This window comes from Chelonoidis abingdonii, chromosome 3 (assembly GCF_003597395.2).
Source record: "Chelonoidis abingdonii isolate Lonesome George chromosome 3, CheloAbing_2.0, whole genome shotgun sequence".
Taxonomy (NCBI): domain Eukaryota; kingdom Metazoa; phylum Chordata; order Testudines; family Testudinidae; genus Chelonoidis; species Chelonoidis abingdonii.
Window position 1 is genome coordinate 163,401,721 of NC_133771.1, and position 27,151 is coordinate 163,428,871.

At 45.1% G+C, this 27,151-nt stretch overlaps 1 protein-coding gene across 1 annotated transcript in view; it reads left to right on the forward strand.

Annotated features, from left to right (window-relative positions):
* Positions 1-22,682, forward strand: part of EHD3 (EH domain containing 3) — a 35,516-nt gene extending 12,834 nt beyond the window's left edge. The window contains exons 3-6 of the mRNA XM_032798228.2: positions 4,425-4,522; positions 16,469-16,881; positions 18,177-18,341; positions 20,551-22,682. Coding sequence (XP_032654119.1) covers positions 4,425-4,522; positions 16,469-16,881; positions 18,177-18,341; positions 20,551-21,078 — 1,204 coding nt within the window. The 3' untranslated portion in view covers positions 21,079-22,682. The remainder of the gene's footprint in view (positions 1-4,424; positions 4,523-16,468; positions 16,882-18,176; positions 18,342-20,550) is intronic.
* The last annotated feature ends 4,469 nt before the right edge of the window (positions 22,683-27,151 follow it).

Here is a 27,151-nt window from a genome sequence, read left to right on the forward strand (position 1 = left end):
CACAGGTCCTCCTGTTATTTCAGGGAGTAGCCAAGAAATCTGATTAACCCCTCTTTGCCAACACCATGCAATAAATAGAAAGGGACAGTGTTTTCTGAACTGCTGGCTGTAGAGACTTGAAAGAGGGAAGCCTGGTACAGTGCACATGGCAGAGTTGGAGGTGCATTTTGCCTAGTGCATACAACTACATAAAGTAACAGCCAACTGCTTCAGAAGATAAGTACGTACCCAAAAGAATTGTCCTGTTGCTTTATCCACAAGAAGCCGTGGGCCAGATCCTCAGTGAAGTGAACAGTTATACCAATATACACCAGCTGAGGATCTGGCCCACAGGCCAGAGGGAGGCAGGGTCCCCAAAAGAAGTAGGAAGCTAATTTTCCAAGTGCGGCAAGTGCTACAGTTGGGGAATATCCAGCTCTTGGTACATATCTCTCTGACAGTGAACACCTGCAGGATCTGCATATGCAGGGGAGATGGGGCTGTCATCATCCAGGGAGGCATTGGCTGCGCCATCCCTTTGCACTGTGTTTCATGGGTCTTTCCAGAGAATGAACCTGCTGCTCAGTTCATTAGCCTTTCAGGATTTCAGTAAACACACTTCTGGAAAGAACATACCTTACATTCTGACAATCAGGCCATGAATAGTGAAAGCCAGGGAACAGAGAGCCAAATAACACCCTGCTTGGCTAATTCTGCCAACCTAGTAACACCAAGGTGAATTTGGCTCAGTATGTTCAATCTGAGGAGAATGGTATGCAGATACAGAGCTTCTTGGAGTTCAAATCCAACCCAGGCAAGTAGTGGCTACCATCGGCTGGCTGAGATTGTTTAGCCATCATATTGCAGCGGCACCCAAAAGTCCCAGTCAAGATTGGGAAAGATTATATTCTGTCCTGTATGTATTTCTATTGTTGAACCAAATTTCATAGTGCATCCCTGGCAATTCCCTGTATTTGTAGTGAACTGGGGCTGGTTATTTTAAGCCATCATTCTAGCACACATGATCAGTTGCCTGTAGAACTCTTGCCCAGTGATACTATTTTTTTCCCCTTTTTCCCATGGTAACATTCCTTAAGCAAATTAAGAAAATCAACCTATGTGTGAAGTGGGTGGAATTTCTAACTAAGACAACAATTTCACCAGCCTGTTAAAGAAGGTAGCAAATATAACTTGGTCTAGTGAATGAGTCATCTGAGTAATCAATCATAATTGTCAGCCAATCACCATGAAGATCAGACTACCTCTCCTTTGCCCTTGCATTTCAGGGCTATAGCTGCGTAATGTGCTTGGAATTTTTCCTGGATGAAGATCCTGGTGCCATTTCATTTCACCTTATAGTGAAGTTCGATTCTGAAAAGCGGTATCAGCATGACAGCATAGGGCAGAGGTCCCCAAGCTGTGGGAAGCACAGAGAAATGCTTTGGGGGGGGGGCCCATAGCTGGCCAGGCCAGCCCCCAAAAGGAAGTGTCCAGGCCAAATTCAGCCCCCTTACCACATCCGTTTCCCCCCTTCCCCTAAGCCAGAGCCATGACAGGGGCAAGGGGGTACATAAGGTAAAAAGTTTGGGGACCACTGTCATAAGAGTTCATTTTTATTGTTGTATTGGGCCAGGTTTCTGCTGCATTGAGCTCCCACAGCAGAGATGCTCTCAGTTTCTACAGAGCACCAGCTGCAGAACTCTCCACCAACTGGGAATCACTGAGGCAACATCATGCTCTGGCCCCTCCTTGAGGATGACATGCCATAGGGGCTGAAGTGAGGGACAGACACACATGCACTTTGTATCAGCTAGGGCTCCCAGACTCTTGGAAGTATCCCCAGCAGAGAAGGTATAGGCAGTGCCCACACCTAGAGCACTTGAATGGCACAAAGTGCATGGAGCAGGACCAAAAATCTGGCCTATCGCTTTCACACGATTGGCCAAACAGGGTCTCCTTGTTTGTGTATTGTCAGCAGTAAGAGAGACTCTGGAAGCTTGTCTGCCCCCTACTTATGATACAGTTATGCAATCCCTACCATCTTCACCTGGGTTTGGCCCTGCAGCTGGAATTTAGCTAACAATGCCTGGGCCAGAAGAGAATCCAGCCCTCCCTTTCTTCCTCCACTATCAGAGGGGTGTTCTTACTCTCTGAATAGAGAGGGGGTGGCAGACAGAGTCACAGTCACACCCCCTGAAAGGCAGATCAAAACCCAGCAGAGAAACAGCAAGGAACCAAAAGAAACATTGCAGACTCAGTCCTGAGAAAACAGCCCAGCCCAGGCATGGTTCCTCCTAACCTTAGGTCCCAAGGCATGAGCTAATTGCAGGACAGCTGCCTTCCACCTCACCACTGTGTCCAAACAAAACAGAAATAGTCTTGCCATGATAATCTGAGCCTCCTGGATCCTAGCAGGCCTTAACTTCCACAGTTACTCTCCCCTCAGCCTAGGACTATGACAGCCACTGCCTGAGAAGAAACTCTTTTCTCCTCCTCACACCCCACTGCTTCCCTTTTATGGGCTGCTTCACACCCACCCTAGCACAGCTGTCAGTTGCTCCTCTTGGTCTCAAAGTCTGACAAGCCACACCTGCCAGCCCTTTCCCCGCCAGATCTAGCAACCCTTCTTACCCAGAGAAAGTGTTTAACCCCATCCTGGTTTCCACAGTGATGGGTATTAGATTGTATACTCTGGGGGACTGGGGCTATGTCTCATTAAGCATGTGAAGTGCTTAGCACAACTAATCAAGCATAATCTGTGGAGTAAGAAGGTGTCACTTGTATGTAGTTCCTTTCTCTGGTATAACCACATTTTAAACTCTAGTTTCATTTATCACTTTAGCAGTGGAATCATAGCAACTACACTGGGGAAAATACATTGCGTCTGCCTCCAAGTGATGCAGAAAACCCATAATATTTAACAGACAGGCCTGCTTTTTTTTTTTTTTTTGAGAAAGCGGTACCTGAGGTGAGTGTGCTAGTAAGTAAAATTCAGCTCAACCCCTCCCTCCCAGCTACATAACTACTGAGACACAACCATCTCTGCAGTGGAACATATTGCTGGCACAGAACAACTGCCCACACAACGTTTTAGTGAGGCATAACTTACTCCACTGGACACAACGACAGGATTGCAAGAGCAGCCAGGGTGCAATTACATGTACTGGCATTCTATTAAATCCCCTTCTTCTGGCCTCAGATCCGATCTCCTCTGTGGAATAGCTTCCCCAAGGAAAGTGCTGAAAGTCCCATTACATGGGTCTTTTAAAACTAACCCTGACAGAGTTCTCGGACATATACTACAGGGAACAATCCTGTCTTGGCAGGGGATGGGCTACATGTCCTAATGGGTCTTTCTAGCTCTGACTGCACAGTTGATATGTAAGCTATGCAGTGAGAAAGCCATGCCAGAAATGCTGCTGAATACTCCGGTTTTGTTAGCTAACAATCATGCAGTGAGAAATGCCCACTTGCCAAGATGGGGTAATGTTTGAACTGAAATCCCTAACCGTGTGGGGCAGAAGTTTGTGGGACTCCCATTGCCAGATGACTAAGCTCATTCCTATAAAAAACAGCTGTGTCACACTTCAGAGTGAAAAGGTATTTAAGAAACAACCGATAGCAGTGGCACTAGTTTGTCCAGATGCCACGGTGACTTCAGCAGTACTGTTGGACAGTGTTCCCCCCATCCTGACGGCACCCAGCCGTCTGGTGTGCCAAATTTACTTCTGGGTTGGGTCAAAAGTTCTCCTGGTGCTGCTGCTTCCTCCCATGACAATGCATGGCTGTTACTTTTCAGGTCAACTTCCACTGCCTTCCACCTTGCCCCACACACAACTCCCCTCTCTTGTGATATGATTGCAAAAGGGGCACCCATGCAATGCTACCATGGACCAACAAGATAAATAACAGTGTATGCATTTGGTCTTCTTTTGGCTTTCTCATCAGTGAGGTCAGAATGGTGAGTTTTGGTTTCCATTTATAGCCAGCTTTGCATTTGGGTTTCCTGGCATTAGCACTACGCTGTCGCTTTTTCAGATATGTTGCTGTTTCAGCTCAGTTGAGTCCAGAACCCTGCAGGGGAATGTTTACAGGAAGAAAAACAAAAATCCTTTCTCACTGCAAGCTAAACAACAAAAGAAAATAGTTTTCTCCATGCTGGGATTCGCACATTGTTTTTCTTTAGCAACCTACATTTGGGGCCCACATGGAAAAAGTGCCGCATGCCAACAGAGTGAACATAAAAATATTTTCCAGAAGCTCCAAATAAGCATAGAAGGGACTAGATTCTGGCTTCATTTCTACCTGTGTAAATCCAGAGGAACTCCATTGATGTCAACAGAGTTCTGGATTTACCGCAGTGTAAATGAGACCAGGAGCTGAATTATACATACATCCTGAGGTATCAGTTTATCACTAGATTTTTTCCCCTTCTTTTTACACAGATTTGTATGTGCCCAGCTGCCCAACCCAGTTCTAGAAAGCATCAGTGTGATTGATACTCCGGGGATCCTTTCAGGAGAGAAGCAAAGAATTAGCCGAGGTAAGGGCTAGGCCATCTTCTGGCTTGGAGACACAAATAGAGTATTCAAAGTTTCTTTTCAAACTAAACTATTAAAACTGAAGAGGTAGGTAACCATAACGAGAGTCTTCAGAGTCACCTTATGGTCGTATTGATCTAATATTGGATTTAGTGTGCAGTATCCTATATGGCACCGGAAATGGTCCCAGAATGGGCTGCCAACAGAGACTGAATTAATTGCATCTCACCCAAGCAGAGATGGGAGAACCTATACAAATGGAATAAGCATTGACCTGGAACCTAAGCTGAACTCTTCTGAGGCTTGAGAAGGTCTGGTCGCCTGGTAATTTCCTTACCATTTATTTATTTATTTTATTTTATTTTCTGCACTACATGTTCTGGGTGGGCATTCAGCAGGAGTGTGGGCTGTAACTGACAGGTGTCTGACCTGACTCAAAGCAGAGAGTGGCAAGAGAGCAATGCGGTTCAGTGGTATTCAGGACTTCTTTGTGCTAACCCCAGCTCTGCCCCTATACCCCTTGCTATGTGCCCTTGGGGGAATTGTTTAGGACAGAAATGTCAAAAGTGTCTACTCATTTTGGGTGTCTCCATTTTTGGGAGCCCAGCTTGAGACATGCAGATGCCTCATCTTAGGCACCCAAAAAGAGTGGATAGCCTTCAGTGTTTCGGCCATAACATCTCGGAATCTGTTTCTTCATCTGTCAAGTGGGATTGGTGACACTTGCATTTCCTGAGATTGTGGTGATACAGCAGTTCATGTCTGCAGAGTGTCTTGATCATAGAAAGCGCTATGCAGGCACTAGGATGAATAACCTAGTAAGCAATACGACAACCCCAAACACAGTTCTGAAAAAATAAATGTTTGTGAAAGTCATGTTTTAATGCTTGCTAATTAAATCACAATGCAGGTCTTGCTAATCCCTCTCCCTCATCTTAATGCATGCCCTTCCCCTAATGTTTCTGATGCCCTGGATGCCTTTTCTAGTATTACACTCATCTCCATTCTATAAATAGGTTTTTTCTTGTGCATTTCACTTTCTCTTGTCATTGAGTAACCAATTCTGCAATGAACATGGTTTAATGCTTTTTGCTGACACCCAGTAGCAAGTTCTCAGTTGAAAAACCAACAGAGGTATAAGATACACACACAATATCCTGTAGCAAAATGGACCAGTGTTTTCTGCAATCTCTGCTGTAAATTTCTCCACTGCTTTTCTACGTGCCTCTGAGGATGCGTCTACACTGCAATCAGAGATGTGACTGCAGTATTGTGGATATTTCCAAGCTAGGTTGGATCTATCTAGCTTGAATAATGACAGCAGTAAAACCATGACAGTGCAGGCTGTAGAACCCCACCCAAGAGCCTGTGTATGTATTTGATTAACTAGCCCATGCTGCCCAGGGTTATCGGCGCTAGCTAGGGCACAGCTAGCGTGGGTTACTCTGATAGCAGTGTAGACATACCCTGTGTCCTATTCCCCCGTCTTAGCTATGGCAGGCAGTATAATGGGAGCATTGTGTGAGTTGTTCATACACTACCCGTTTGCAGATTGCAGGCTGGAGGACTGCTTCAGCACATGGGACCCAGTTCTTCTTTTAACTCTACTGACTCTAATGCAGTCAGGTGGTGATGGATTGGGCCTGTGACTTGAAGTAAAAAATCAAGGGTACTGCTCCAGTTGCATCTTGGATCACCAACAACTGCCTGCCACACAGTTTGTGTAAGGAAGAACGTGGTCATCTGCTGCTGTCTGAGCAGCTAATTGTCCCACACACCAAAGCCCTTTCTACACTAAAATCATAACCAAATCAAGGGAAGCAGTGACAGCGTGGTTGTCCCCTGACCACCACCTAATCAAAGGGTATGGTGTAGAAGAGACCTAATGTCCCCATAACTGAATTAAAATCCAGGACCATCTGAGGCTTTAGCCAAATTATGGGTATGTGGCTGGGCTGTGTCTACATTCATCTTGTAGCACGTTGTACAATGACCTGGTTAGGGTTGTAGGACCAGATCCTCCTCTAGTGTAAATACGTGTAGCTCTGTTGAAATCAATGCCATTATGGTGACTTGCACCCCTGAAGGATCTGCTTTACAGCACAGAAAGAGTCTAAAGGGTGTGACGCATGAGGGAAGAGGCTGCCCACAGGAAAAACTTTTTCACTAAGAGGGCACTGGAATGAGTTACCTAGGGAGGTGGTGGAATCTCCGTCCTTAGAATTTTTAAGGTCCGGCTTGACAAAGCCCTGGCTGGGATGATTTAGTTGGGGATTAGTCCTGCTTTGAGCAGGGGGTTGGACTAGATTACCTCCTGAGGTCCCTTCCAACGCTGATATTCTCTGATTCTGTGATGCACAGCTCTTCTCAAGGAAGCCATTCTTGAAAAGGGGAATTTTAACTCCCAAGTATGATGGAGAAGAAACAAGAAGAGGTGGGGAGGCTGGCCAAACCCACCTGGCTAGCCAGTTGCTCTCATTGGCAAGCTGGTGTCAGAGGTGGGTGGAGCAGCAGTGTGGTTTCTGGAAAGAGAATGGGAAAGTGCCAGGAATTGCTGACATAGCAAAATGCTTCCCCCGCCCTCCCCACACACACACACACCTTGCCAGCTCACTGAGATTTCACTTAGGTGCCTAATTGAGACAAATGTCTGGCAGATGTTTCCCAGTGGAGACCTTGAAGTGTCTTAGCTGGGACCTCAAAATAGCTAGGAGCGGGGAAGGAATGGCTTTCGTTCGGGGAGCTCACTTGTAACGACTATGAAGCCTTGCTTTCCTCACCCCAGCGTACCTGTGGTGTCAGGTCCTGAAGGGGCAGCTTCCATGGATCCCAATATTTGAAAATTATTTGAAGGGGGAAATAAGGCTGATAATAGAGGTGGTGAAATACGTAGAATGTAGCTGATTTATTTCTCCCCTTGAATGAACTAAACCAGCATTTTATTTTATTTTTTAAACCCTTTAAGCTAAGGGCTCTCCTTCCAGCTAGTAACGTCTAGCTGGCATCTATAGATCTCCTTCTCCCACTGATGTGGAGAGGGCATTATGGGAAAACGGAGAACTGAACTACACTAGGAGACTCCTACATGCTATGTTGAAGGGGTTTTTAACCCACAGGAGCCTGGCGTGTTTCCACTAGTCCTCAGAAAAGAAGCATAGAAATAATCCCTGTCCCAGTGGTTCAGGGAGTCTTGGGTGCTGCCGGGACACACTGGTTCAAGGCAGAATCAGTACACGTTGGAGTCTACATGGCTCAGGGGACTGAGGGTGAGGTATGGAGCCTCTCACTAATGTGAACCCAGCGAAGGGTCATGTTGACCAAAACTCACTGCGGTCTTCTAGGCTACTGAACAGCCACTGTCAAATGTGGTGGGGGGGTGTCAGAGTCCATTTCCAGTAGGCAGGTGACCCCTCAGAACACCAGCACACATTAGCACTAACTGCCCCCTTGCTGACAGTCTCAGTAGAGAGAGCCTGGAGGTTAGGCACCTCACCCACTCCTAGGGGTGGTCCCTCCCAAGCAGGGATGAGGCACACAGGAGTGCAGTATCACAGCCCATGCTGCAGCTGTGCTATGGGTAAACAGAAAGGAAGAGCATTGGCTTGGAGCTAGGTCCTAACGTTACCAGTGGTCACCCTACCAAAAGAAAGTCCTGAGGGTCCTTGAGATTCTGGGTGTAGGAACAGTCAGGCGCAGGACGCTGAGGAGCTGAAAGCCCATACTGTCTGTCAGTGCAAAGGTCCAGGGCGTCTAAGTGTGCAGTGAGAACTCCCATCGCTCGTGCTGCCAGAGTCAGAAGGCTGAGTGCCAGAGGGAAATTACACAGTGGGAGGTAGATGGCTGTGAAATGAGGAAAGGTATGGAACTTTGCCGATGAGCTGCCCATAGCAATCTGCCCTGTTCCACTCCTGGAGCATAGCACACTCCTTGCCCTGGGATCACTAGAGTCAATGCTGCTGTGCTTCAGCAGTGGAGCTACCTCACTGGGAGGTAAAAGGTGGCTTGATTTAAAGTACCTGAGGGAAGTGTTGCCTGGAAGCCACAGCACAGGGCATCCCTTCACTGCTCTGGACTCTCCTGGGCATGAGAAGAGTGGTCATTTGTTCTCTCCTTCCCTTGCTGAGATGGCTGTCGGTGTCCATGTTTAAAGCATTTGTCATTATCTAGCTCTGTCTCACTCCATTTCCTTTCCCGTTCTTTTATTTCCTCCAGCTCAAGAGGAGGGCTATAGCAGTCTACGTAGATGCCTGTATGGAGGTATTCGTACCAAAGCAGTGATTGCTTTGTAGTCTTGGCCGCTTTGATCGTTTGATAATAATACTGAATATTTTATCTCTTCAGAGCATTGTTCAGATATTGCATAACTAATCCTCACCATGCTCCTGGGAGGGGAGTTTTATGTGCACCTGTAAAATGTGAATAACTGTGACACAAGGGGGGAGGTGCAACTTGTGCCATGTCACACAATGACTCGGTAACAGAGTAGGGACCAGGAGTCAGAGGTTTCTGCCTCCTTGCCCCTATGTGCAAATCACTAGGCCATGCTGCCTCTGTTTATTTTGCAGCAATGCCCTGCATGAAGCAGTAAACTGCACCACACCCCTAAATAAGCCAATAATCCTTTGATAACAATTACTCATCCTCTGCTATAGCAGTGCAGCACTGAAGGGCTAAGCATTGCACACTTTGCTAACCAATTATTGACAGCTTCACGCTGGCCTAAAGATAGCCCTTGGCTAAGCAAATGGAATTTCACTGAATGCAGTGGTGTTCTGGCTGGGCTATATTGGGCTCCTGGTTGAGGTAAGGTTTGAATAGACATCCAGAAATCTGAGTGCTTGTTTAAACTAAATCTTCTCCTAGTGAAAATCCTTTAAGCCAGTCTGCTTTTCTTCACCCACTAGCGGCTGAGTGTGAGGCCTGTTCTCCACTTGGGTGGGGAAGGGGGGAGAGGGTGCGATCGATCTAAGTTATCCAACTTCAGCTATGTGAATAACGTAGCTGAAGTTGATGTACTTGGATCTACTCACCTCAGTGTCACTGCGGTGAGTCGACGGCTGACACTCCCCTGTCAACTCCGCCTGCGCCTCTCACTCTGATGGAGTACCCCAGAGTCAATGGGAGAGCGCTCTGCAGTCGATTTATCACATCTAAACTAGAGGTGATAAATCGCCCCCCCGCTGTATCGATCGCTGCCCATCCATCCTGTGAGTAATGTAGACAAGCCCTGAGAGCCTAGCCTGGAAATAAAAGATGAGACCTGGTAAATTGCCTTTAGGTTTCATTTCCAACACATGCATTTAGCCGCATCCATTTTTGCTGGCTCAAGTCCAGCCCAGGGATCTGCACAGCCAAGGAAATGTATATTCTAGCCCAGATGTCTCTCTTATGAAGAATAAGCATCAGTGATGAGAAATTCAGGGCAAAGTCATTCTTTTTAGAAGCAAATCTGTTCAGGAGAGTCATGCATTTTCATGATACAGTGTAAAGTTGAAATCAATAGCAATCTTATGTTACTACAGAACCCACCAATAGGTTCTGCCTGTAATGACTGTGCTTGGAGCAGAAAGGAGAGAAGTCAGAGGGCTTTTCACCTCCTATCCTGCATGAAAAATTAAGTTAAATGGACACTATCAACATGGAACTAATTTTACAAGAAGTTTCTTTACCAATATGATACAAAACTATTCAAGATAGTTAAGACCCAGGCGGACTTCAAAAAGCTACAAAAGGATCTCACAAAACTGAGTGATTGGGCAACAAAATGGCAGATTAAATTTAATGTTGATAAATGCAAAGTAATGCACATTGGAAAGCATAATCCCAACTATACATATAAAATGATGGGGTCTAAATTAGCTGTTACCACTCAAGAATGAGATCTTGGAGTCATTGTGGATAGTTCTCTGAAAACATCCACTCAACGTGCAGCAGCAGTCAAAAAAGCAAACAGAATGTTGGGAATCATTAGGAAAGGGATAGCTAATAAGACAGAAAATATCATATTGCCTCTATATAAATCCATGGTATGCCCACATCTTGAATACTGTGTGCAGATGTGGTCACCCCATCTCAAAAGAGATATATTGGAATTGGAAAAGGTTCAGAAAAGGGCAACAAAAATGATTAAGGGTATGGAACAGCTTCCACATGAGGAGAGATTAATAAGACTGGGACTTTTCAGCTTGGAAAAGAGACTACTAAGGGAGGATATGATAGAGGTCTATAAAATCATGAGTGGTGTGGAGAAAGTAGATAAGGACGTGTTGTTTACACTTTCTCATAACACAAGAACTAGGGGTCACCGAATGAAATTAATAGGCAGCAGTTTTAAAACAAATAAAAAGAAATATTTCTTCACACAACGCACAGTCAACCTGTGGAACTCCTTGCCAGAGGATGTTGTGAAGGCCATAACAGGGTTCAGCAAAGAACTAGGTAAGTTCATGGGGGGATGTTTGCCAGAAGCTGTTTGCCAGAAGCTGGGAATGAGTGACAGAGTATGGCTCACTTGATGGTTACCTGTTCTGTTCATTCCCTCTAGGGCACCTGGCATTGGCCACTGTCGGAAGACAGGATACTGGGCTAGATGGACCCTTGTTCTGACCCAGTAGGGCTGTTCTTATGTAATATCAAGAACAGTGTGATAACCAACATTAAAAAGGGAAGAATTTTGAACCTATGCCTAGTCTTCACCACACATGCTGTTTGCTTACATTTTGCATTTCACTCAACTCCCAGGATGAAATTATATTGGTCAGTTTCAACTTCCTCATTCTCATCCATTAGCACAATGCTGTTACAGTATTGCCAGCTCTTGTAATATTATCACAATATTTGGTGTTTTACCAAATGCCTTTGCTCCGGGAGTCATATGATTACATGAAACTCAGGTTTCTTTTTAAAAAAGCAAGTTGTAACCATCCTGGTTGCTGAGAAATGCTTGAAAATGTGACACTAAAGGTTCAGAAACCAGAACAAATAAAAAGAACCCAAGATTTATTTTTAATGTCTCATAATTTTTAAGCCAGTCTCATGATTTTTTTCACGGCCTTACTCATAAATTTTGAATGCTCAGTGATGGAAATGCTGCAGTTGTGTTTCCACCAACAGCAGAGAGGCAAATGTTGCATTTTTGAAATAAAACAACATTTTAATTCCTAATAGGTTTCTGTAAGATATTTTATTTTTATAACCATAGTGACTTAGAAAACATCTATAAGTGTCTCATTTATTAATCAGGGAATGTTCTACTAAGTTATGAAGCAGATTTTAAATCAATTTACAGTATGTAAGCAGATCACTTTTCTTTCAATGCACTGAATAATGATTGATGGTAAAGGTATTTTGAAGTTGGCAGTAGCTGTGGCTAGATGAGTGAAGGTTCCTACTGCAGATGGTCATTAAGGGCTAGATTTTTCCAAGGCCTCAGCACGCTCAGTTGGGGCCAGATTTTCAGAAGTCAATATTCGTAAATGGGATCAGATTTTCAAAAGACACCTGGCCATAAGTGTCACAATAGGAGCTGCTGGATGCTGAGTGCTTTTGAAAATCTGGACCTTATTTATGTGCCTAAATGGGAAATTTGCTCTTCTGAAAATTTGGTCCCAGTTCTGGGGGCTGAGCACTAAAAATCTCACTTTGAACTCTTTTCAAAATGTGGTTCCAAGTACCAAGAAATGCTTAGTCTGGCTGGTACAAACGATGAGATATAACACTTAAAGAAAGTAGCCATTATATTTTGTGTAAAAATAAACAGCCTGTTGCCAGGAATGTGGGTTCGGTTTAGAAACATGAGAACTGGCTCATCTCCCCTAAGTTTTACACCCATCTGACTCAAATGCTGTTGTTGAAATTATTCTTGATTTACCCTGTGAGAACAGAATCAGACCCCTGGTCTGTCAGGCTCTGGCTACACTTGAAGTGTGAGTGTGGTCGCAGCGCCAGCGCTGGGAGAGAGGTCTCCCAGCGCTGCACGTACTCCACATCCTCTACGGGTGTAGCTTGCAGCGCTGGGAGCCCTGATTACACTGAGGCTTTACAATGCTGTATCTTGCAGCGCTCAGAGGGGTGTTTTTTTCACACCCCTGAGCACAAAAGTTGCAGCGTTGTAAAGCGCCAGTGTAGCCAAGGCCTGTAGCCTGAAACCACTACAATAAACACCACAAAAACAGAGATTGCTCTGTTCCATTCCAAATACTTGTTAATGTAAATGTTAGTGTTATAAAGTTCACATTAACATTGCACTGCAGTGTGGTCACTTGTACCTTTGCTTTGGCAACATTTACATATCCAAGATGTGTGAGAGGTTTCCACTACCCAGTTTTTTCTTCTTCTTCTCTCTCTCTCTCTCTCTCTAACACACACACATCCACCCACCCACCATTTTTCATGCACTATTAGTGCTTTAAATTGCTAGCTCTGTGTTGGATTATTTCCTTAAACACAGGCAATGGCGGAAGTATCATGATGAGCCCTGCTCTGAGAATGATGACATGTTACAGTCATATAAGCTTTTTCATCCTAAAGAGTTCCTATGCACTTTACAAGTACATCTAGAAAGGGAGAGAGAAATATCTTTAGCCATCACTGAAATGCAGCCACCTCTGTGGAGGAACAGGGCAGCTGTTTAAAACAATAGGTTAGAACAAGATATGAAGCAGAATATAGGATCCATCATGTCTCCTTCTGTTTTCATCTTCCCTTTTGCCCTCCTGTTGCTGCTGCTCCCCCCAGCTCTAACTATACTCCTCACCCTATCTTCTCCCCATAAATCCACTTATCCTCATCTCGAGAGGCATCTGCCCAAGCGTTGGCCCTCCTGCCCTCCTTTGCACCTTTGTCTCCTCCCTTTCAGACTTCACCCCCATGCCTCCATCCTTTGTTCCAGCTGGAACAGCCACTCCACCTCAAAGACGATCACCACCCTCCATGACCCCCTCAGCTCTCCCTCCCTCCTTCTCCTGGCTCTGGCTGAAACCTAGATCCCCATGTCCCTGCAGCCACTGTCTCCACAGCATTTTTGTACCCTCCCTACCTTGTTTCATGACAAAGAGCCATGGCAAGGGCACCGGGTTCCTCCTGTTTCCACCTCTAGGCCCTTCCTCTTCCCCCTTCTCACTCCTTCTCTAAAGAATGCTCCATCGAACTCTTCTCCATTTGCCCCTCCATGTAGCTGTCACTTATACCCACCTGACTCCCTGCCCGCTTCTCCAACACAGCCTCTTGCCTCTCCTTCCACTGCCCAGTTTCCTGCTCTCAACCCTGGTGGTTTCGGCTCCCAGGTTGACATCCTATCTGATCCATTAGAGCCTGCCTCCTCAGGGATCATCTCTCTGACCAAAGTGGCTACTCACTCAATTGTCTCACTAAACTCTGATCACTTAGTGTGGCTGCTCTCTCTCCTGACTATCATCTCCGCTCCTTCAACATTGTTCATATGCCCCTCTCTGACTCTGCAACTGACTAACTATGCAGCCTTGGGCAAGTCACTTAACCTTTCTGTCCCTCAGTGTTCACATCTGTAAACTGGGCATGATAAAACGTCTCTCCCTCCCTGGGGTGTTATCAGACTCAGTTCATTAATTTTTGGAAACGCATTGAGGTCCTTGCTTTAGAGGTGCCAAGTATTATTATTATTTAGGACTGATCCCTCCTACCTGGTGACATCTGATAAGATCATAGGCTGAAGATGATGCAATGAAGGGATTACTCCAAAGTAGGCTGATGGAAACAGGTTTATGTTGCCTGGTGGGAACTCATTTGGCGTTAGCATGGGCAGTGCCAGTACAGAATGCAAAAGGGCCTAGAATAGTGCTGAAGACTGACCTACAGAGCAATCCCAGGTGTTCCCCAGAGCTGATATACTGTCACAGCAGTTGAGCCTATTAGTATTCAAGTCATGAAACTCCCCACGGGTTTGTAGCCCAGTGTAGGATGCCCTTAGGTATCCAGGAGGAGCTTTTTTGACTCAGAACCAATCTCTCCGTGGATGGAAGATGCAATCTCACTTCCTTAGGGTTTTCGTTCGTATAACTTCAATGGCCAGATTCAAATTTGCAGGCAACACCAAAATCTGAGGTGTGCAGGGGTAGAAGTCACCAAAACACTGGTGGACGGAGCCAAACGGCTCAGGAAGCTGTGCCGTTTAGCACAGTGGAGGCTGCTGGCTACGAAAGGCAATTGGGGTGAATAAATGGCTTGTCTATTTTATCCCCTCTTAGAGCTTAGTTACATGGGGAAATAAGATCAAGTGCCACAGAGCGTGCATGGAGCTGGGGCTCGCTACAGAGGTGTTCACAACAGGACCTATATCTCTTTAAATTTAGTCCACCCTATGAAAAATCCTCCCCATCACACTTGCCGATTTGAAATGCTTGTCAGTCCTGGAGCTGGGATAAATCCGTTGATTGCCTCTCAAGCTGGCAGAAGGAAACCTGTCCCATGAAGAAACATCTGATGGAAGCAAATAGTTTTCCTGTTTATCTTGTCTGCTTCCCCTTCCACTGTCGGGACTCATTTTCCATTCATGCTTGAGTCTTACGTAGCGGCAAGGGAATGTGATTTCAGCGCTAGAGTAAATGCCTGGAGCAGGGCATCTGCTTATATCTCTTGCTACATTTTGCCAGTGAAGTTCCAGCAATCAGCACCATGAGACTCACTAACTCAAGCAGGCCATGCAAAGCCCAAAGGAATTACATTCTACTCAGCTGTGTTGCATTGCATTTGACACTCAAGGGAATTTATGAGCACAGCTCCTATTTGTGCCAAGCAGAGTGATAAATAGCCCTCTAGCATGCACCAATGCTGCATTCCAGTCCTCCCTGTAGTCATGTGCACTGACAGGCACAGCTAGACTCAGAAGGAAAACACGCGCAGGTGGGGGGAGCTTTTTAAAAAAATGACAAAAGAGTTTAGAGAGGAGGAAAAGAGAGGGGTGGGAAATTCTGCACTCTACAGCACAAGACAATCTTTGAAAAGGAAAAGGGGAGACGGGTATGTAATCAAGGCTGGCTGCGGAAATGACTGAGTTGATGCTATAGCTGCTCCTTTCATTTGGGTCCTGACAAGGTCATTAAATGTCAGTAAACGTCGTACACGCACAAACAGTTGAAAAATATTTCCACTGATAATCGACATTTACAGATAGGCAACATAAGAGAAATGCTATTTGAGAACTTTAAATTAGAGTTTGATTTAAAGATATTTATATATTTGTATATTTTGACATGTGATGTTGGCAGTTTTTGTTTTACTAGTTAGAAAGCTTTAACTTTTTGAATCTCAGCATCTGCTATCATTAAACAATTATTGTCTGATACCCTCCTATAATTTCCTGCAACTGTGAACATGGATAAAAATCTAAAAAAAATGTTTAAAAGTAAACATCCATATTATCCCTCAAAATTATATATATATATAAAAAATACAAATTGAATTTTGCCCCGGCTAAGTATTGTTAATATGGAGAAAGAAATACACCTCAGAGCAGGCAGGGTACAGGTTATAATTATCCAGAATCCTGCAGCCTTCGTGGGTTACCTTGATGAAAAGTAATTAAAAGGCTAGACTTTCCTGTCATGTGACTGGATATACCAGTTTGCATTCTGAACATGGCAGTTTCTTGTATGTGTGACTTTTAAGACTTGTCTGAGTGCTCCCCTATAGCTAGTCCAGAGGAGAGGACTATTGTCTATAAAAGAAACTGTGCATGTCTTAGGTGAACTAGTGTTGGTCAGAATGAGGTGCAGGAAGAACACATGTTGGAGTCAGGGATATGGTGGAGGGGAGAGTGATGTCTCCAGTGCCTTTTTTATCTGGCTCCCACAGAGCTCTGCACAACCTGCAGCATGTTGCCTATTCTTTCTCAGCCTGTCAATGAATACGGCACCGCATTGCCTCTCTCGTCTCCCATGTGTGTCTCTCTGCTCTTCCTCCTCCCCCATTAGGTTATGACTTTGCAGCCGTGTTGGAGTGGTTTGCAGAGCGGGTCGACCGCATCATTCTCCTCTTCGATGCCCACAAGCTGGACATCTCAGATGAGTTCTCTGACGTCATCAAGGCGCTGAAGAACCACGAGGACAAGATGAGGGTGGTGCTCAACAAGGCTGACCAAATTGAGACCCAGCAGCTGATGCGCGTATACGGCGCCCTCATGTGGTCCCTGGGGAAGATCGTCAACACGCCCGAGGTGATCAGGGTCTATATCGGCTCTTTCTGGTCCCATCCGCTGCTGATCCCTGACAACCGCAAGCTGTTTGAGGCCGAGGAACAGGACCTGTTCAGAGATATTCAAAGCCTGCCCCGCAATGCAGCCCTGCGGAAGCTGAACGATCTCATCAAGCGGGCACGGCTGGCCAAGGTGGGTCTTGCCAGAGAAACTCAGCCTTGTAGAGTTTACAGTGAGGAGGATGGAGGAGAGATCTTGGCTATTTCAGCTCACTGGGTCATAGCCATTGTCCATCATGTTGCACTGGGGTGGGAGGGGAGGGGCACTGTGTATATGAAAAACAGATGTCCTAGCAGCGACTAGCCCTTGTTGCTGTACCCAGAGGTGCTGTTATAATAATGTGTGTGGGAGTAGGGTGAAGCAAAAGCAATCATATCAGGGAGACTGTCAGCACAGGAAGTGGCAGGCGATGGACACCATCTCTTACAGTCTCTTTGCTTTAAAGTAGCAACTTTAAAATTCACCCCAGATCACCAGACTTAACAACACACACCAGTGCTTGAGCACCTCTGGGCCTTTGGCTTCCAATTCTGAATAGTCTTAACAGAGCAAATCTGGCTCAGAGGAAACCCACGGGAACAATGCACACCGGAGAAGGAGATACAGTGCAATTCACTGAAACTGCTAGATCATACTCTGAGCTTAGTAGCACCCTGTGGAAGTGTCGCTCAAAGTAAGTGGTGGAAACCTCCTCACTGGAACTATTTGAACTGGGCCAAATGTTACTCTTGAAAATATATGGTAGGTCACAGTCCTGCTCTGGCTGAAAAGAGGGACCAGGTGATACTTCAGGCTTTTGTATCCTATCTGGACCAGCATAACACACGATACTATTAGGGGAGGAAATAGAAGGATGGCCTCACCCAATACTGTAGGTCAGGTTAGCAATGGAGGCACTGGGACAGATTCTGCCCTTAGTCACATTGATATAAGTTGACATCAGTGGAATTAGTTCCTCTGGATCAGCAGAATCCTTGCACATAAGATATTCATTTTATGTATTCATATTAAAGTCGGCCACAGAGAAAATATGAACCTTAAGATTAAACTCGAACTAGATCGAAAGTGCATGGTGTCTGCTAACCCAATTGGCATCGCTAGCTGGAAGGATGCTTTGTCCTGAAGGGAGGTGTAAAATGAAACAAAACAATTCCCTGTGACAGGTGACTTTCAAACATCTCCCAGCATGCACAGTGTTCTTGTGTCAGACCAATCAGGACGCACAATTCAGAACGGTATGTGTTCCGCAGTAGTGATAACCAGCAAGAGCAGGCAGAGAGGAAGAGCTCAGTGAAGGGGAAGAGAGAGAGGATAGGGTTTACTCCAAAGCTTGGATGCATGAGTACCATCTGCTGAAGATAATGCTCAGATGTACCCATTAATGCTCTCCTTGGTCTTCTTTCCCATCTCTTTCTTATGCCCGTCAGGTCCACGCCTATATCATTAGCTCCCTGAAGAAGGAAATGCCATCAGTGTTTGGTAAAGACAATAAGAAGAAGGAGCTTGTGAACAATTTGGGGGAGATTTATAGCCGCATCGAACGGGAGCATCAGATCTCACCAGGAGACTTCCCGAATCTCAGAAAGATGCAGGTAAGCACTGGAATAACAAGGCCGGATAATTGACGAAGGCAAGAGCATTATAGCAGCTGTAGGGAGTCGGTCAGAAGCAATGCTGAACTGATGCTGTTACAAGTGTGTCAGGACTTTTGTAAGGCAGAAAGGAAACCTGTGTTATATCCAGGCTATATTTAGACAGAGATATTTCAACAATGGCAGGTTAAAACCCTCACCAGAGGGAAGACTCCTTCACTCGAGTCTATGGCACAAACAGTTCTTACAGTGAGTTACTTAGCTCCTTCTGTCTTATTTCAGACCTCAGGTTTACAGCTTTCAGGACCAGCCTGGCCTCACAAATGCTACTGATGTAATATTTATAATATTCTGTATTCAAATAGGGGCTATTTTTTTTGCTCTCTGCTTCCTTGCTTGTTTATTTCTGGCAAAGAAAGACTCCTGTAGAGAAAGTGGATGTGACAATCAAAGTATCCCTCTCTGTTTTTAAAAGGACAAGCAGGTTTTCTGTGCTACACATTTGGGGATTGTGCCAACAGCCATGTAAGTCAATGGGAGCCTTTCCACTGACTTCAGTGAGTGCCGGATCAGGACCTCATATAGTGTACGCTAACCATGTTGGAGATGTTCAAACCACTGACTGGCTTTAATCCAGGCTGCAGCCTATCTCCAGCGGTTGCATAGTGAAGATTACCACCACATCTTTATGGAGCAGATGGAATCTGCTGTTCATTTAAAGAGAAGGAAAATACCCTTAAGTCCTTGAGACCCAGCTGGAGGATCTAGTTCATTAGGTGCTAAGATGTGAATTTTATACCACTGTTAGGAGTAAATGGATGCTATTTAAGAAGGAAGTGGAGGTTGAAGGATAAAGATGTATGTCACTTAGCTTCTCTCAGTAGAGGATGAACCAGTAACACTTGCTCTAAGCTCTTTTACTGGGCTGTGAAAGTCAGGCCAGTGAGTTTGTCACATCAGATAAGTTCCAGGCCAGAAAGCAGGAGTAGAGAGTGACTGGTATCTGATGTTTCAGAGGAAAACAAGTATACACTCAGCCATTTGTACAATGCTGCGCTTAAGGGGACCCTCCCCCCCTTATTCTCACGGGCAATCAGTTTATTCCCTGAAGTACAAGGGGTAGAATGAAATTATAGCTCAGGCCAGCCATGCCCTCAGTTTGCTCCATAAGATAACGGAGAGGGGCACTAGTGCATTTTTAAAGGAAGGATTACTCCTGAAATGTTACAGTTGCTTCTAAAACTATTTGGATGTAGACTGAACCGTGCCTCTCTTTATTGTAATATGAGATAGTACATTCCCCTGCAATACTACAGTTGTATGTTCCCACACAGTGACATGGAGTAGTAATTCCGTAGTACACGCCATAAAGTACTGGCCTCTTTTTCATGTCTTGAAATTGTGGTTCATCGTGGCAAAAATCAAAGCCGTATAAATAAACAATTCTTATGGCCCAGCGGTGGCCTCCCTCCTCTGTGGAGCATGGGTGTGGGAGCTCTGCCATGCAGAGCATCAGAGAGACAAGCTGGGGTGTAGCAAGCCATGCAGAAGTGCTCTGAGACACAGAGGCAGATGTGGGCTGAATGGGTCAAGCAGTCTTGGCTTGTGGGGAGGGTGTTCTGCATAGTATTACTTGTGCCTGCTTTTGGCAAGAAGGTTCTATTCCTGGTCCTTACGTAAGTCTCTGATCCTCTCTGCATCTTGTCTCTCCCCATCTATAAAACGGGGATAATAATCTTTACCATGGGTTAAAGTTGAATGAAGCAGAAGTGAGAGCTTTTGCCACATCAGCCAGGAAGGAAGGGGTCTGTCTACCTACTGCATTAGCAGTACCAGCCAAGGGGACAAGAGAGCTCTCCCTTTGCTTTTGGCAAAGGAGGGTAGGGGGACCAGACAGCAAGTGTGAAAAATCGGGATGGGGATGGGGGATAATAGGAGCCTAAATAAGAAAAAGACCCAAAAATTGGGACTGTCCCTATAAAATCAGGACATCTGGTCATTGCAGAGGAGGGGGACCAGTGCTCTCCCCTGGTCCCCCTTACTCAAGTCCCTGATCTTTACACACACCCCTTTATGAAAGTGCTTTGGGATCTGTGGCAGAAAAGAGACGTACTGAGCGCTGCTGTTGTGTCACCTCCTGCCCAGCAGCCCGGCTAAGTCTCACTAATGCTTGCTGCTTACCCTCTCTTTCTTGTTGTCCTGCTTTAAGGATCAGCTGCAGGGTCAAGATTTCAGCAAATTCCAGCCACTGAAGAGTAAACTCCTGGAGACAGTGGAAGACATGCTGGCCAATGACATTGCACAGCTCATGGTGCTGGTACGCCAGGAAGAGTCCCAAAGACCCATGCAGATGGTGAAGGGAGGTGCCTTTGAGGGCACCCTGCATGGCCCATTCGGACATGGCTATGGCGAAGGAGCGGGAGAAGGAATCGATGATGCAGAGTGGGTGGTGGCCAGAGACAAGCCCATGTATGATGAGATCTTTTACACACTGTCGCCCGTCGATGGTAAAATAACTGGGGCCAATGCCAAGAGGGAGATGGTGAGATCCAAGTTGCCCAACACCGTACTGGGCAAGATATGGAAACTGGCTGACATCGACAAGGACGGGATGCTGGATGATGAGGAATTTGCCTTGGCTAATCATCTCATTAAGGTCAAGTTAGAAGGTCACGAGCTCCCAAATGAACTTCCTTCCCATCTCCTCCCTCCAACCAAGAGGAAACTGACAGAGTGAAAAGAAGGTCACCAGAGAGAGACACAAGGGAGGAGGGGGAAAGAGAGACAACCCAGAGATATGTTTACTTAAATTATACCTTTAGATGTGAGGTCACCTTTGGATTTATAACAATTTTAATGTACAAAGGAAAACCTAAAGCAAAACAAAAAAGCCCAGCCCTTTCTCATCATAACATGCAACTAACTCTTCCTATATAATGCCCTTGCTTCCTAATGTGTAGTCTGTAAAGATGAAGGGAAAAGGAAAGGCTTAGAGACAGTGGCAGAAGCTGACAGAAGGGGGTGGAGGAAAGTATCAAGTGGGCTGTGTCTTCTGGGGTTGGATTAGGCACAAGTTATCTGAGGATAATCTCCAGAATCATTCCTGAACTTCATCCACGCTATTTAGTTGGGTTCAGATGCAGCCTGAGATTTGTGAAATTCCTGGTGGGAAAGGAGAAACGACATAAAAGTCCCTGAGCTGCAGATTAAAGTAAAAGAGCACATCACTGTTAGTGATGAGCCCCCACAGAAACCCCAGATAAAAGCCCTCATGGACAGGGTCTATAGAGGTGGCTGCAATCTGGATCCAGATCTAGTTCTGAATTTTCCAAGTGGCCCCTGTCATCAGGGCGGGCTCAGCCAAAACAGCACATCTGAATACACTCAAACTTCAGTGCTTTTGAAATCTGGATCTGAATTTGGCAGCTTGAATTCCTCTAACCAGAGTGGGTCAGATCGACCAAGCTACTGAGCACCTTTATCTCCCATTGACACCAGTGGGAGATTCCGACTCAGGGCATGGCCAAGCAGATGATAATACAACCCACAGGAAAACAACAAGAAGGAGGGGACAAAGGCATGGAAATAGTTGAATGTTTAGAGGCAGAGATCAGATGGTTTAGAGGGGAGGAATTTTCCCTGCTTCATCATCCTCGAATAATCCGCTGAATGTGTCGTATGGAACTGTTCAGTGTTTTCCCTTCTGAAAGCTTTCTGGACAATGGATGGTATTTATCCTTCCTAGAAAGTGATATGTTTACCTGTTATCACAGAAGTGTGTACAGTGAAAACCGCAAGCTCATGTTATCTTATACAAAAATCCAGCACTGTCAGATGAATCATCTATCATGAGTACAGAGGCACCATGTAGCAGTAGGAAGGGCTTGCTGTATTTTCTGTGTCCTTGTGAACAATAGCCTGGATACCGGTAATGAGCCCTTGCTTAGCCCTCAGACAATTACTCTTTATTCCGTCCAGAACTTCCATCCTGAGCCAAGAAATGTTCAACTCTTCCTTTCATTCACTATGACATTTCTGATTTCCTGGGATTTTACTTTGGTAATAATCCCCCCATTTTAGATTTGTTTTTTCCCCTCCCCCTTTTTACTTTTTTCGTTTGGGATGGGATATGGCGTCACTTCTTGTTGTCACTTGATATATGCTGAGCTCCTACTGTGATGAAAAAAACAATACAAGCATAACTTATTTTATATCTGTGTTGATATTATATAGAGAAATATATTCTATGTACGTAGGATGTGCTTACCGCAGTGCATTTATCTTTTAAAAATTAATGCATTAACCTTTTTGTACCCTAGTCCTAAAACATTATTAAAAAAGTTAAAAAAAATCAGGACTGTTTCTTTCTCTATTCCCTTATATAGTGGAATAAAATATCGGTGGTTTCTTAAAGAGACCCCTGTTCCTGCCTAGAGGCTACAATAGAAGCAAACTATCCCAGGTACCATCCGTATTGCCTGTGTATAGAACAACCTTATTGGGCTTGTGTTGGGTCATGATTGGTTAATATCTGCATTAAAATTTCCTGCTACTTTCTGGGAATCTAATTGTAATCACAAGTATAGCATCACTGGAGCCAGTGAAATTGCACCCAGGATTAATTTAGCTCAATATATGGGAAGGGTAGAACCCAGATAAGATCATTTCTGCTCAGCTCAGTTGAAGTTTTGCCACTAGCTTCAGTAGCAGCAGGAATGGCCCCAAGTAATTTCTTTCCTGCCAGTCATGGAAAGAGAAGGTGCCAAAGCTCCACAGCTTCACTGGGACCGGAAATGAACCAAACCACATAGTCCTACAGCCCCTCACATATTCTTCTGAGCTTGCATTAAATCGACCACTGCGAGATGTGATACTTCATTTGAGTGACCTTTATCCCAGGTAATAACACAGTGAGGGCCCATCTGAGTGCTGGTGTAATGCTGGTAACATGTAGAAAGTGGGTGTAAGCAGTAACACAGCACAGATTTAGCATTCAGTGAGTATACCTAATGCTGTCCTGACACCATGAGCTAGGGTAATTCCCAGCGTGTATATGTATAGTCGCACTAGCTCGATGAGGGCTAGCATGAGTATAAATAGCAGTGTAGCCACGGGAGTGCAGGCAGCTGCAGCATGTCTTAGCCAAGCCATGTACAAACCCGCCTGAACCCTGTCTGTATGTACATGGCCCAGCAAGGCCGTGCCTCTGCTACCGTCACTGCTATTTGTACACCAGCTAGCTCTCAGCGAGCGCACGCGAGTACATATGCACAAGCTGGGGATCACAGTAGATATAGCCTTTGGCGGTAGTGTAAACAGAACAGCAATTAACACAAGGTTATATGCTAAAGTAGGCTGTGTCTGCTTTCCCACTCCATTATCAGGGTCCACTATTTTGTCAGTAACAACTGTTTTCCAACTGACTTGCACTGCAATTCACGTGTTGGCTGCGTGTTAGTTTCCTCCAAGGAAGCTGCATTCACTTAACTCCAAACCCCGAGTTTCTGTTAGATTTCAACAGGGGCTGGGGCTGGCTGGGAAAGTGAGGGAAGCACCTTGTGTCACTCCTTAATGATATTCCCACCTCCAGGCTGAGTTCAGAGTTCTGGGGACTGGCTCTAGAGGTCTCTAATCTGGAAGGGCTTGTGGTGAAGTTGTGACACATTAGCTTTTTGATGTTGGGGCCTGGGATTTTTGTTGCTAAAAGCAGAGTGTCTATCAACATTTCTTTCAGTATTAAGTTCCACTGGCAGGAGTATTGAGGTTAGCCATAAATTTTACTCTAGTGGGGACTGGAAGGCTCCAGAGATACAAAGCCTTCCATTCTGGATCAACTCAGTCCAGCCTTGTACTGACTGAAATATCATTAGCGGCTTCAGTTGCTGAGCTGTCCATATGAAATAGTCAGTGGTTTCTGTCCACATTACAAAAACCATCACACCATGTTTGGCCACTTGATCTTAGCGGTTTCCGAAAAAGAAGCCAAGGATTGAACAGGCTGGCAGCACAGACAGATTTTGTCCCCAATTGAGGACAAGTCAGCAGAGTGGCATGTGGCATGGCCACTGCCCATCCTGTATCCACTGTCTGGATATACAGAAGACTTCAGTCTCCATGACAGCCAATCTGGTAGCTTTCATCAGCTCTCATTTAAAAATGCTAACAGGAGGGGTGCACAGAAAAGCTCTACCAACTGTTAAAAGTGCCCAAAACACAGAAGATTTGTAGGTTGTAATGTAAAAACCACTTTGCTTGGTTCAAATGTAACTTTTCAGGCCATTTGGAGAAGAAAAACTAAACACGTGAGTTTAGTTGCTTTGAGATCTGATTTATTATGCATTATGGTTTAACAACAAGACAGAAGAGGTGAAGCATCCTCAGCATTCAGTGAAAATGTGATGGTATGAAAGGGCAGGATGCCAAACAGGAAAGTTACAAATAAAAAGAAATCCATGTACAAATAATACTAAATTGCATTTACATGTTACAGTTCATCCTCATGGGTTCCAAAATACCCTGCAAATGATGAGACAGAACAAACCTCTTGGAGGGTAAAAAGATGCTTAAACCCCACACGTCTGCATACATAAAGTACATACAAACTTTTCTGGTAAATAGAGCCAGTCAAAAATAAAGCAAAATTGAAAACTTTTAAAATAAAAAGTGTTGAAATTTTGGCTATTTGAAAAAAAGTCTGGCCAAGCTGTAAATTGGATGAAAAACAGGAAAAAGACTTTTCAGAAAAATTCTTGCAAATGTTCTTCACCAGCTCTACCGCTGAGTAGGTGGAGTGGCCCCTCCAAACCTATGACTGCCTCAAAACCCACTAGGCAGTCTCATGGAGTTCAACACTCATGCTACGCCAAGCCCCAGGTCTCCTTGGCAGTTCTCCAGCCTGAGCCATCTGCCATTGCCTCCCTATCTGTATCTGTCTCCACTTGCTCTTTCCAGGAGATGTTTGCCAGAGTGGGGCAAGAAGTCCCCAAGAATTTCTGTGGAGGGCTCAGCATTCATTTGTTCATTCTGGTTTGTTGGAAGATGATGCCAAGCAGAGGAATGCTTCTACCACCATAGTCAGCCACTCTCCTCTTTGCTCCAGTCATGCCCTCCTAAATCTGAGGAGCCCCAAGCAGACAGAGGAATGTTCCACAGACTCAGAAGGAGGGGATGATAAGATGCTATTTGGCTCAGCTCCTATTGCTCCCATTTTTAGCCATTGTAATGGGTTTTCCCTCTACTTCCATTCCTCCCTGGACATCTCTCAGAGGGGACTATCTGGCCCTATGGATGATAGCTGCATTTTAGGGTTGCTGGATGTATATCTAGGGTAAGACAGCCACTTCGTACCGACACCACTACACAAGTTGTTCCAGGAGAAGAAAATGTAAATACTGGAATAAATTGTTCCATTAAAACTTTAGGGTGCATTTAGGTTGGCAGAATGCAGTTAATTAGCCAACCTGGTGCTTTGTCAGGACAGTGAGGTCAACATTCCTACTCTGCAGTGGATCTTTAATCAAACAAACACAACTTGTTTTACATCACATTAACTAACTGGCATAAGCTGCACACAACCAAGAAATTCAGCATTAAGGCTGAAAACTGCCCTCTGGTAACTCCCGTTCTTATGCCTAAACATTTTGCCTTTGCACAGAGCTGTGGGTGACCTGACTTTACATAGACCACAATCTGCACCACCCACAATACAGCACTGGAGGAATACCGGACGGAGTGTCTGCAAAACTCATCTAGGCGAGTGCTACACATTCTGCTGCTTTTCCAGTTGTCTCCTCCACTATTATTTCATGGTTTCCCTTACTATGGGGCTAGCTGTGGGAAGGGAGATTGTGTGGCTATTTATCTGGGCTTTGGCAGGTCAAGAGAACATTGCAGACTCAGTGAAATCTTTCCCCAGCCTTAGGATTGCTAAGTTTGGAGAGCGTGTGCTAGGAAAGAATTGTGGTGACGAGGAGGATACTCAATTGTTACACAGGAATAGCCGGACAGTAACCTTGCGGGTTATTTTTTATGATGCTTTCATAATACAGCATGCATCTGTTATTTTTGGTCTTTCCCTTTCCTTCCTTGTGCTTCCAAGTCTCTCCCTCCCTCTTTCCCTTCCCAAGGCTGGACTGGGGGATGTTCAGACCAGAGTTTAGTTTGAGAACTCTGCACACAGAGAAAGTTCAAGGCTAATGTAGGCAATTCACTCAGCATGTCATTTTCCTATTCCTGCAGGCAGGTCAAATGGAACAATGAATCTGCTATTTCAAGGGAGATGCAGTGTACCTAAAACATCTAATCTCTGCCTAGGGAGAAGGAAATCCCCTGTGAATGTGACCTGCCTGCTCTGGGCTTTATTATATTGTACTGGTCCCTTGGATGGCATGGGCCTAAGAACGCTGCAAAATTTCCAGGGTTTTAGATCAGGCCTGTTTCCACTTAACAATATGTCATGTAAAGAAATTAGAATAAAAGGCTCCAGTAGCATATTTTAAATGCTCTTATTGGCACAAACCACAGGAGGTATTTTAAGGAATAATCCTGGGTGGTTGGGTGTGGGTGTGTGTGTGTGGTTTCTGTCGGTCTCTTTCCCCCGTTGTAGTGAATGCTGCAATAAATCAGCTGTAGGATCTGAGTGTAAAATTCCTCTCCTCAGCCTTAGCCCTAAATTGATTGCAACACTAATGCTAAGTGGAGATTTTCTATCTATAGCTTTGTACACACTACTTGGCCTATGAAACTATGTCCTTACCAGTAAGATGAGAATGAAATAGGCGCCTACAAATATAGCACATGTAGGGAAAGAA